This window comes from Saccopteryx leptura, chromosome 1, assembly GCF_036850995.1.
Source record: "Saccopteryx leptura isolate mSacLep1 chromosome 1, mSacLep1_pri_phased_curated, whole genome shotgun sequence".
Classification (NCBI taxonomy): Eukaryota; Metazoa; Chordata; class Mammalia; order Chiroptera; family Emballonuridae; genus Saccopteryx; species Saccopteryx leptura.
Genome location: NC_089503.1, coordinates 194,173,547 through 194,186,380, shown reverse-complemented (window position 1 = coordinate 194,186,380; position 12,834 = coordinate 194,173,547). Strand labels below are relative to the sequence as shown.

Below are 12,834 nucleotides of genomic sequence, written 5' to 3'. Positions count from 1 at the left end.
TCAGAATATGAACCTGCTTTCACATGACAGACCTTCATTTAAAATCAGCGATAATATTCCCTGCTTCTTCCCCAACTTTCTATTTTTTGTCTAAATATCTGAAGTTTCTTTATACATTCTCAACAGGCATGAATCTCCCATGTAATTAATGACAGCAACTTACTAAGCAGTTTTTACATGTGCCATTTGAAGAGCTGACAGTCTTGTTTGTTATACAGCACGTAATCCTCTTAACATCCCTGTAAACTAGGTCCTTTATTATCCCCCCATGTAGATGAGGAAACTGAGGGTTCTAGGAGGCTAAATGACTGGCCCAGGCTCACACCAGGCTGTATGTATGCAAGCATGTATATGTGTGTGTGCAAGAATGTATATGTTTGTACAGCCCATTTTTAGTTATTGAGGGTTCTGTGGATTCTGCCAGCGGGTGCTCTCCATTACAAAGTTCTTTTTCTACCTCACTTCTTACCCTTTTGCTCTCTCTATATCCCCCTCACTAAGCACCATACAAAGCCTTGAACCCATCAATAAATTATCCATGTACTCACTACCGGTCAACCTCAGTGGAAGTGTGAGATGATAATTAACCACTCTTATCCCTACAGGGACACTGTGCAGCCTCTAACTTGAACTGCAACATTTCATATGCATTTACTGTTGTAGTATTTGCAGACAGTTCCATATCAGTTTGATTTGTTTCTGTCTTGAAACCTTGCATTGTGCCCTCGACCTCTCCTGTGGTTTCTGCTCTATGCTAGGACCATAGAGATGACATTGAAAGCACTGTCAGGAAAAATGAAAGTGACATTTCAGCAATCTGTTCAGCCACTGTTTGCAGCTCTTTGTAAAAGGGTACTGGAAAATGAACTTAAATTGGCTAAAATGTAGGTTAAAAATTATTTGTAATCATGACTACTAAGCAATTATGAGGTTTATTTATGTCCAAAGGTGAAAGTAGATAACTATTGCATTGTAACTATTGCTATTATTTGTAGAGTGCTTTTTATAATTAGAAACACATTCAAGTCCATGATCTCATCTCTTCATCACAGAAACCTTGCTGCTGAGTGTCGCCATCACCAGTTTGCCTGTGAGGAAGCCAGAACTCAGGGAATTAGGTGGCTATTTCAGGCATTTGGCAGCAGAATGGATGCTGGAGGACTTGGCCTCTGTAAGACTCCTAGTTTTCTACCCATATAGTGCATAATAATGCCAACCAATCAAACAAGCTCTGCCATGTATTGCAAAGTACATGTTGTACAGAAAATACAAGCATAGTTCACCCAAAATCAAATAAGACATGTAAAATTTACATATTGAAAAGGGTGCATGAATTATTTTTACTACTATTGGTTTCCAAGTAAAATTACAACTCAAAACATATATCAAACTACATCATAGCACATGCACACAGCAAGAGTTTAATAAATGCTTAATTAACAAGCTGACATGCTTGTGTTGTCCTAGAAATGTGCACAGTGCCTGTCTGCACCTACAGGCCAAAGGACAGACATACAGCGTGGACATCAGATGCCCAGAAGAGTCTCTGTCAGGTCCCTGAATCATGACCTGCCTGTCCCCACCACTACTCCTCACACAAAACAAGTGAAACAAAATCTTTCTTCCACACAGAGAAGTGTTTCAAAATAGGAACTATGTTCCTAAGCAAAACCTGATTTGCAAACCCCCAAATCCACTCTATTGCCATGGTAATAAAACAAAAAGGTGCCCACTGTCCACTCAATCTGAAGTCGACCACACACGGATGAGACTGATGCGTGGCAGAGGAACACACATTCCATGACTCACGCTGGCTTCACAGCAATGACGCTCCATTTCTGATTTTGTTTATAATCACCATCCGCTGTGATATACGGGCCTTTTATGTGGGTATCCATGTAAATTTTCCAACACCCCATTTTATATTCATTGAATTACTTTTTCAACCTTAAAATAAAAGTAACATTTTGCCTAGTCCACTGCTGCTCCACCAAGGTTGAGACCGGTCTGAAGGCACAGGTGCTGCAGGACTGGGCCAGCAGTTACCCACTGGTCTGGCCACCGAGGGGTTGGAACAACCACTGAGTGGTCTTGTGCTGTTAACTCACAAACTCTTAAACATGCTGGAAATGAGGTTGATGGAAATAATGTTTCTAAAAGATAATAATGACATTTTGCACTGGCATCTCTCACTCTTCCATTGATTTCTTTCTTTTTTTTTTTTTTTTTGTTGCATTTTTCTGAAGCTGGAAACAGGGAGAGACAGTCAGACAGACTCCCGCATGCGCCCGACCGGGATCCACCCGGCACGCCCACCAGGGGCGATGCTCTGCCCACCAGGGGGCGATGCTCTGCCCATCCTGGGCGTCGCCATGTTGCGACCAGAGCCACTCTAGCACCTGAGGCAGAGGTCACAGAGCCATCCCCAGCGCCCGGGCCATCCTTGCTCCAATGGAGCCTTGGCTGCGGGAGGGGAAGAGAGAGACAGAGAGGAAAGCGCGGCGGAGGGGTGGAGAAGCAAATGGGCGCTTCTCCTGTGTGCCCTGGCCGGGAATCGAACCCGGGTCCTCCGCACGCTAGGCCGACGCTCTACCGCTGAGCCAACCGGCCAGGGCTCTTCCATTGATTTCAATCTGCAAACTTCTGAATATGATTATTCCTAGTCTTTAGCAAAAATGCAATTCACTAAATAAGCTCAATTAAGTATATATTGGCACCACAAAGTAAAATATACCTTCAATGTTTCTGCATTCTCCCACTTTCAGCCCTGTCCCCTCTGAAATAATTCAATGTCAATGAGAGAGCAACTTTTTGAAACTTTGTGTTTCTTCTTTCTTAACATGGCAAGTGTTCCTCATATATAATTTTGCTTTCCTAAATATCCAGATCAGTAATCACAACCTCAGCAATACAGCCTCTCTATGGGTACAGAGAGAATCCGTTTATTCCAAATTCCTGATGACAAGGCTGCATTTAGTGCTATGAATGTCATAATCCAGGAGCAGGCATTAGCAAGGTCATGAATGTGCCATCAAGGGACGCAAAAAGCCTGTCTAATTGGACCTGCTAAGCCACACTTCCACGCAAGTCACATCAGTCCCCTACTTGAGGAGTCATTTATATTTCATAAAATAGTGATACAGGCTTGTTCTAAGCAATTTTCTTGGATAATTTGCAATCAAAACTTTAAAGAGACAGTTGTATTGACCTGTCACCCATCCTCGCACAAGTTCATGCCTCCTTTCCACACTTACCAAGTACCTCTCAGAGGACACACTCACTAAGATGAGGTCATCGCCAACGCGCACCTTCTCCCCTTCGGACCGCTGCTTGGAGGCAGGATGTATGGTCCACCAGCAAGCCTCGCCTGGGGTGGGGGAGGCAGCATGCAACACAGAAAGACGCAGCTTAGCTTAAAATCCACATGCTTTGCAGGTGACCCCAAAATAAAATGTCTTTAGAGTCAGTTTCCTTAAAAGAAAATTGTCCTGTTCACATCACCTGAAGGATTTGAAATTAATGCAACTTAATCTCTTAGACCAGGGGTCCCCAAACTTTTTACATAGGGGGCCAGTTCACTGTCCCTCAGACCGTTGGAGGGCCAGACTATAAAAAAAACTATGAACAAATCCCTATGCACACTGCACATATCTTATTTTAAAGTAAAAAACAAAACGGGAACAAATACAATATTTAAAATAAAGAACAAGTAAATTAAATCAACAAACTGACCAGTATTTCAATGGGAACTATGCTCCTCTCACTGACCACCAATGAAAGAGGTGCCCCTTCCAGAAGTGCGGCGGGGGCCCGATAAATGGCCTCAGGGGGCCGTATGCGGCCCGTGGGCTGTAGTTTGGGGACCCCTGTCTTAGACCATGAAAATCAAAAGAAATAGACCAAATTATCTTAGGATAACACACACACACCAAAACACAAAGCTTGTCACAGTACTGGATTATGACATTTTAGGAAGTTTGGTGTCCTTTCCCCCAGCTAAGAAATGCTTTAAAATGAAATTTATTTATGCTGTCATAAGGCCAAATTCACCAGTCATTTGGACTTGACTTCATTCTAGACAACATCAGTTAATACACTGTTCATTTGCTCTGTAATAACATCTAGTTTTCTCCAGCTGATTTTCAAAAGGACTTGGGGTTTGGTGATGTGATACTGTAACAATTTAAACAACTCTGTACTTTCTGGGGCATGCTGATTTAAAATGGGCACAGTTGTTAGCATCTAAATTTTACTGTCCTATACCTTACTCTATTTTGTTGTTTTAAAATATGTTTTTTTCCATTAATCTAAGGGTAAAATAAAAAGATAACCCCATTAGAGAAGGATATGTTATAAAAAATAACTGGGTATAATCAAATAATTTCTCCTAGAACAAGTCATGCACAAATAAGCCTCATGAGCTACACACCCTTCTTCATTCTTTGATACTATGACCTCAGATATAAATTAGTGAACAATGCCTCAGTCTGTTCACAGTTGCTGTTAAAACATAAATGTAAGATCTACCAAAAAAAGGAGACTATTTTTACTCATATGTTATATAACCATCTGCATTCTCTTCCTTTGCCAAACTTTGTTATTTTTCTATAACACGTTTTGTTTTTGTTTGGACTCCCACGTGCCAGGGTGTTACGTCCTGTCACAACAGGATCCTTCCATGTTTTGCTCACTGGAGTCTCTTCAGATGCTAGCACTTTTGTTTTTAGTGCTCTGGCACTCAAAAAATTTCATTTTGCATAAATGAGTAAATGAATCAGCAAACAGTATTTCTTAAGCATGCTTATTACAGTCAATACGTAATCTATGCTGCTTTGCTTACACAAATCCCAGTCTCACTTGAATGTCACCTTGCAGAATTCCTTATTTTCACTCATTCAATTCACACATTTTAGAGTTGTAGGGAGTTTTTCATTTGTTCATTCAAACATTTACGAAGCACCCATGATAGAGCCAATGCTGCTTTAGTAGCTGGGGGATACATCGATACACAAAAAAGAATGTATCACCTGCCAGTGAGTTTAGTTCTGATCAAGGCCAGAGCACATCCAAGGGTAACTGAAATAATAACTCAGAAGCAGAGAGATCCAGGAACAGCAGCATAAGGGGCCCTGGTGTGGGAGAGAGACTGTGGTGTTGCTTTGACATTTTGTAGTCATCTCAGTGTATGACAATTTACCCGTGCATGTCTTGTACTTGTTTTGAAAGAGAGAAATGAAGACTTTCTTTTTCATGTAAGTGTGTGCAGATGTAAATTAATTACAATGATAAGACTTTTTAAAAACTTGCAAAAATACAGAGAAATGACTGAGCTTACAAAATACAAAATAGAAAGAATGATACATTTATCTTTCTGGTGCCTGGGATTCTTGACATTTCATGTACAAGGTGATATGTTTAGGCCTGTTCAAAACATAATTAAGTTAGTAAATATAGTTTTATTTTTATGCATTTGAAATCTGAAAAATTTAGATGATGGGAAAGTATTTTTTTAAAAAGAGGGTGTGTGAGGGATAGCTTAGTCTCACACATGAAAGAACTTAATAGGAGCCCCAACTGTACATGAGCCCCAGACACCCACTGCCCATTCTTTTTTGTACTTGCTCTTTTCTTTATTTTTAATTCCCAAAGTCATGCATGCTCATTGTAAACAATACAACAGTCAAATTATATAGAGATATATGAACTGTAAAATCATAGCAGTGAAAGAAAAAACACAAATAAAGCTTATGTTCTCCTATCTTGAGTCTCCAATAGAACAAATGTGTAATGTATCATTTTTGTTTCAAAAATATGTAAATACATGTCTGTTTGGATGGATATATAGCTTAATGCCCTGTGAATGTTGACATTGAGTATGCTACATTTTTAGACTTAAAAATACTGTTAAGATGAAAGACGATAAAGAAAATATGCAGTAACACTTCATAAACTAACTAGTGCACATTAATATGGCCAACAGTCACTAACGCATGTATAGTAAGCACTGTTTTTTCTATCAAAGCTGTCAGAAGAATAAGGTTTGAAGTTTAGTTTGAATATCCAGCTAATCATGTGGAAACAGCTAAACAAACAGTACACACTTCTTCTACTAAAGGCTTCCCCCTGGAAGTCACTCATTTTTCTGACTCCATCCACAAGAACAGTCGCCATGTCTCATGACTTCTTCCAGTACAGCTGCTGAACCCAGCTTGACCACTGACCACGGGGCTTACCTGTTGTGTCCTCTTGCAAGCCAACGTCAAAGGCCAGTTTATCAGTTGAAGACCGGGAGGTGGACAGGCAGCACAGATACTAAGGACACAAAGTCAGTAGTTGTCACTCCAAATTTACAGTCCCCCTTACCTGTGTCTAATCCTGACACAGAATTTGGTTTCAATCTTTCCCTCCAAATCTGGATGCTCTGTGCACAGCCCTGGTGTCCTCAGTGAGGGACAGCACGCACAGGCACATACATCCAGAGGAACAAAGCCCTGAGTTCTTTCTCCTCATGAAGACTGTGCAGACATGCACTGTCGGTGGAAGACAAGGAGCAGGGTGTGTCTGCAGCCTCACTTCACAGACATCATGAGCATCAGCCCTGCAACCTGATCTGACAGCCATCATTCTCCCCAACAGAACCTTGGAAACTATTCACTTTGACCTCTCAGAAGCATTTTCATTTTTAAATGTTAACTCACTGACATTCACCCAGAACTGATTTGGGTGTGCGGCACAGTGCCTCCCTGGGCAAGGTTTTATCCTGTGGACTCGCTCCACCCCAACCTCATAAGCCTTGTGAAGTGTAACAGTGATGAGGAGACAGAGGTGACTGTACATGAGCCCCAGACACCCACTGCCCATCCCTGCCGGGCCCACTGCCAGCCCAGGGCCTGCGGGCAGCACTGCACGGGGCCGGACAGAGCAGCCAGACCTCCCAGGACCACAGGACGGCTCCTCCTGCAGAGGAGGGTCCAGCTCACTGGGTGTCTGAGTGTGAGAAGGTGTGACATGAGGTGACCAGGGACAGATGTGATGGCAGGGTGAGTAAGAGTCAGTACCCAGGGGATTGTCTCCCAGCTGTATAGCATTGGCTCCCAAAGTCAGAAAAGAAGTTTCGAGGGTCCCCACAGAGGGACCCCGGTTCAGCCAGCAGAGGGTATGTAGGTCTGACCTCAGAGCAGTCCCTGAGGTTTAGAGACTCTAATCTAAACATACTAAATATTTAACTTTACTTGAGAAAAAGTAACAATTTTACAATATTGACTTCCCAGGCAAAAATATAAAGTGATCCCTATTAAAGTGTTCTGTAACATTTCTCAATATTAGCACAGTACCAGGCACTTGTCACTATTAACACACATTCTCTCTGCCTCTAACACCCACAGCCACCATGAAATAGATACTGTAAGTATTCCACTAAGTGTTCCTTAAGCTCCATAAGGGCCAGGACCTGCTCTATTTACTACTATATCTGGCACCTAGAACAGTGCCTGGCACATTGTAGGTGCTAAATGATATTGATGAAATGAATGGATGAAATCTTCAGATGCAGTTACAGACTTGAAGAAGTCTGGCCGGGTATGTGAGGTGGGACAGCATGTGGGAAAGTGAGCCTGGGCTCAGGTCCTCCAACCAAGTCCAGGCTCTTGACCATCTGTTGTGCACAGAGAGCACTTTCCAGAAACACTCTCACATGCGTGGAATCATGCAATGTGTGTTTTAATCGCTAGTGAAAATGGAATTTTTTCCACGCATTCTGACTGCTATAAACAGACAGGTTGTTTTTATCTACCTGTCTCTTTTAGAGTGTTTTTCCTTTATTTTATTTCATATTTTGCTATGTCTGCCAAGATTTCCATACAATGTGAGAAAGCCTACTCTTGTTAGTCTTTATTTGTTCGTTTTTGTTATGCCAAGAACAAGAGTGTTTCCCAGTAAGTATGATGTCGGCTGTAGTTCCAACAGTGACATTTTCCTTGTCATTGAGGAAACAATCATCGGTGATTTTTATTAGAAATGAATGTGGACATTTTTAAAAACCTTTTTCAGCACCAGCTAAGATGATTAAGTTTTTCTTGCTTGACCTATTTATGTAATGTTGTACACTAAGAGAAATATTAAATCCTCATTAAATTCCTATCTACACTTTTTCCTGTACTTTTGACTTCATTAACCAGACTCTTCACACCAATTTTCATGATGAAGACTGACAGTTTTTGTGTGTTTTCTGTAATACCTGTATTGAGGCCAAATTTAGTTTCCTACTCTAGAACAGTTCACATATTTTCAGAATGACTTCCTTTTTAAAATGATTAATCAATTACATTAGACTTCCAGATCCTCAGATGATCATTCAGTCACTAAAATCAGGCTGATGAAAAAGTTCAATAACATGGGCAATTCTTGAGCAGTGACCATATATAAAAAAAAAAAAAAATCAGGATATAAATTTGATTATGAAGAAAGATCTCAATTATGTAAAAAAAAATTAAGAACAAAAAGACTGAAATTTTTTTTTAAGTCTCCAACAGTTTTCTTTCATTAGTATGATCATGAAATTTTTTTTCCTTCTGTAATTTCCAAATCTTATAGAATGACTATGCAATGCATTGTTTGCATAATTTAATAAAGTTTTTAAAATAGAATGAGACTTTTTATGTATTTTACTTATCTATACACATAAAAATAAAAATTGTAAGTATATATGCATATACATGAAGCAGAGAACAGTAAATGCGGATGACTGGGTCGGAGAAGGAGGCAACATAAAAAAAGAACGAGAACATTCATACGAAAGAGAGGAAGTCAGTGGAAAACTGACAGTGAACCTCACAGGCAGATTTTTAAATAGTATCTTTCAGTAAAAAAACACTTTAATTCTTTAATAAATAAACTGTTTAAAACATCAGAAATGACAAATGTTTCTTATTTTACTTTACACTTCTCCTAAAATTAGTCTATCAAAAGTGATATATTAAAAATATGAGTCATATAATGATAGACTCGAAGGACCTTAAAGGTCACCTAAGCTAATCCTTGTAAATGAGGGAACTGAGCAGGGTACAGATTAGAGAACACACGCATCCCGCTCATGCATGCACCCTGCTCACGCCTACACCCCACTCACGCCTGCGTCTCCTACAGCCACACAGAGGTGGAGCTGGGCGTCTACTTACCATGCCACTGTAGGAATGGCGCAGCAGTATGGCGTGGCCATAGAGGAGTGTCCGGTGACCACCACCTTGAGCAGTCTAGAGAGAGAAAGGAAGGGGTTGACAAGAGAAGAAAAATCAAATCAGTAAACTTAACTAAGTCAATAACAGGCTGTCGTGTGCTCAAGAAGTTAAAAGCTATGACAGACAATGAGATGGGTAGAAAGATGCCCATGTACACTACAGCTACCAAGACAACCTGCTGCGTGGGGCGAGCAGGCGACCCAGCTCGGGAGAGTGTGCTAATTCCAATACACACTGAGCATACACTATCTATCTCCACTGCCCTGCAGTCTGCATTGGCAGGGACCATGGCACTTTGTATCCTAGGTGCCTAGCCAAATACCTGGCACACAGTAAGGACTAAGTATTTTTTCAATGAACCAGTCTTCTGAAAACACAAAATTGATCAAATCATCCACAGGCTTAACCCTTTAAATAGTACGAACATACATGTACGTCCTCGTGCCTCCTGACCAACTAGAGCAGTGGTCCCCAACCCCCGGGTCGTGGACCAGTACCAGTCCGTGGGCCATTTGGTACTGGTCCACAGAGAAAGAATAAATAACTTACATTATTTCCATTTTATTTATATTTAAGTCTGAACAATGTTTTATTTTTTAAAAATTACCAGATTCCCTCTGTTATATCCGTCTAAGACTCACTCTTGACGCTTGTCTCGGTCACATGATACATTTATCCATCCTACTCTAAAGGCTGGTCCATGAAAATATTTTCTGACATTAAACCGGTCCATGGCCCAAAAAAGGTTGGGGACCACTGATCTAGAGTACGATTGTACATGTGTAGGGCAACATTAAAAAAAGGCAAATGTACGTTCTTCTTGTTTCCATAAATTGGTTATCAAACAAACATGATTTTAAGTTAATAAAACTGGAACTAATTCCATTTTTAGGGGAAAAAAAAACAAACTTACTCCCGGGGGTCAGAAAGCATGAAAAAATTCACTACTCAAAAGGTTAAAAACATTTCATACTTTCTGAGTATAAGAAAGAGTCCATATCCCTTTATATGAAACAGAAATGCTTCCCAAATATCAACGTACCCATGAACCACCAGGAACACAAATTCCCGGGCGTGACACTGACATTCTGATTTAGTAAGTCAGGGGTTACACAGAGAAGGTTCATTTTAAAAATGGCCCAGGGGATGGTGGTGCTGTTCTGGGGACCACACTTTGAGTAGGACAAGCATGGAGAACATTCCATCTCAACCCTTCATAGCCACTTCCCACGCCGCTCCAACCACAGACAACCTCCCTGCCCTGACCTGCCACGCTGCTCTCCTCCGCTGTCTTAAAGCATGGTGCTCACTCTCCCCCACGGTCTTTTCTACCTAATAAACTGCACTTGAAAACTCAGGTTAAGGCTACCTCCTCTAGGAAACCTCAGTTGGTTTCTTCCAAGTCAGCTGATCTGTTTGCACTGCTGCAGCCCTGGTTCCTGCAGCGCTGCAGCCCCAGGTCTATGGGTACCTGGCCTTGTCACACTGCACCAGAAGCACCTTTCTCCTCCGAGTCAGAATTCCTCCAGGAGAGGGGCCTGAGCACTCAGCATAAAGCACTCACGGAACATTTGTGGATGAGAAATTGGTGTGGTACCCCATCTACCAGGTGAGGAGTGAGTCAGGTGTCTCACTTAAAAGTCCAGGTGTGAAGAACGAGGGAGGGACCATGGGTTGCAGTGGTGAGTTCCAGAAATTAAACAGATCCCACTAAATTGGATCAGGATAAGGTTATAGAAGGTGTAGAAAGTTAAGCCAAGGCGTAAGCACTTTTTTTCTGAAGAAAAAAGCAGTTTTTAAGGATTTTAAGGATGAGACTGATATTTACTTATATATGCCTTAAGAAGCACAGAATAGAGATGACGTCAGAGTAATGGCGGGGTAGGAAGCGATTCCGATAAATCTCCCCCAAAACTCAACAAGATCTTCAACCAGAAACAGAAAAACCTATACTTGGAGCCTCCAGATGCTTCGCAATACACCCAAAGGTATGGTCGAGTGAAAAATTGGCTAAATATATAACCAAACCCCGAAGGAAATAGGGAGTAAGAAATGCTCCGCCTTCCTCACTAACCTAAACAGGGCGGCTTTCTCTGGTAACTGTGAATATAGAAACTGAGGCGGGCAAAGGGGGTGAATAGATTTAGGCCACGGCACAAACGGCTGAACCAGGCTGTGGCACGGAGATCCAAGCCAAGGAAAAACTGATCCTGTGGCAACCCGGGCAATACAAGCTAACACTCGCGCCAAACCCAAACAAAGAAAGACAAGCGGGGCGGCCATTTTACCCGGTCTCCTGGTTGGTGCGCAGTTAGTGGGCGAGAGATTTCTTCCTAGGCCCCGAGAGTGGGTGCCCGTGTTGCCCCACGGAGAGACAGGGTCAGAGGCCTTTCTGTGGGCCGAGGGCAGAGTCTCTGGGCAGCCCCAGCGCCCTGGGAAAGCCACGCACGGGAGGGAGTGAGAACTAATTCCAACGGTGGAAATTTTCCGTGCTGCTGGGGGTTTCACTCAGAGGGAATCGCGGCCGGCCTCATATCCGGGTTTGCGCGCGCAGATAGTGAATGAGAGATTCCTCCGAGTGCCTCGGCAGTGCGCGCCCGTGTTATCGCACAGAGGGGCAGAGTCAGGGGCCTTTGTGTGGACCAAAGCGGAATCTCGGGCCGCCCCAGCGCCTTGCAAAAGCCGCACACGGGGACGGAGCGAGACTCAATTCCAACGCTGCAACTTTTCCCTGCGGTTGGGGGTTTCACTCAGAGCGTGAGACTGCTGGCCGGATATCCTGGTCTGCGCGCGCAGCCAGTGAGTGAGAGTTTCCTCCAAGCGCCCCAGAAGTGGGCGCCCGCCTGTGTTACCGGACAGAGTGGCAGACAGAGCCAGAGGTCTTTGAGTGGGCGGAAAGCCCGCCTGATTATGCTAGCAGCTCTGACTAACTGAGCCTTACACAGAGCACTGTGCTGAGTGGAAATAGAGTGGGGAGTTGCCAGCTCTTTGAGCCTCTTACTATCCAGGCAGAGGCAGCAGCAACCCCATAGCTGGATTATCAGGCTACTAATTGAGGAAGGAAAGACTAGGAGAAAGGCTCCAGGAACACGGACTCTCTCACTGTCGGAGCCTATAAATGCTAATAGCCTCGACTGCCAACGAGACTAAAGCACAATACATGACATTGCCATAGAGACTTATCAACTGCAAACCTCTACCTGAGCGTGCCAAAAGGGCACAACCCAGGGTACAGAGTCACCGACCAGGAAGAGGGAGAGAAAAGAAAAAGCAAGAAGATAACCTCTCAAAATCAAGAATAATCTGCAGACTTTATAACCTATCCCATTTTATTATATTTGTTCGTTTGTTTCTCTTATCTTCATTCTTGATACTTTTTTTCCTCCTCCAATTTGGCCGATTAACTCTCTGCCGGTCTTACTCTCTCCTCTCCTTGAACTACACTCCCCATAAGTGTTACATCTCCCATTATCTTTTCTCTTCTATTCCTTTCTCTCTATGAGGGTTGCACTCCAAAACCCTTAACTCTCTCTCTCTCTCCTCTTTTTTCTTTTTTCTTCTTTTAGTGGTTCCCTCTTTTTTTTCTCTCTCTTTCTTT

The 12,834-nt window shown here is 42.6% G+C and overlaps 1 protein-coding gene across 2 annotated transcripts in view; it reads right to left on the bottom strand.

Moving 5' to 3' along the window:
- Nucleotides 1–12,834, bottom strand: part of LOC136404475 (ryanodine receptor 2-like) — a 650,806-nt gene that overhangs the window by 393,693 nt on the left and 244,279 nt on the right. For both annotated transcript variants that reach the window (XM_066383777.1, XM_066383773.1), the window contains 3 exons: nt 9,177–9,251; nt 6,234–6,312; nt 3,255–3,367 (listed from right to left, as the gene is read on the bottom strand). In XM_066383777.1, the coding sequence (XP_066239874.1) occupies nt 3,255–3,367; nt 6,234–6,312; nt 9,177–9,251 (267 nt within the window). The remainder of the gene's footprint in view (nt 1–3,254; nt 3,368–6,233; nt 6,313–9,176; nt 9,252–12,834) is intronic.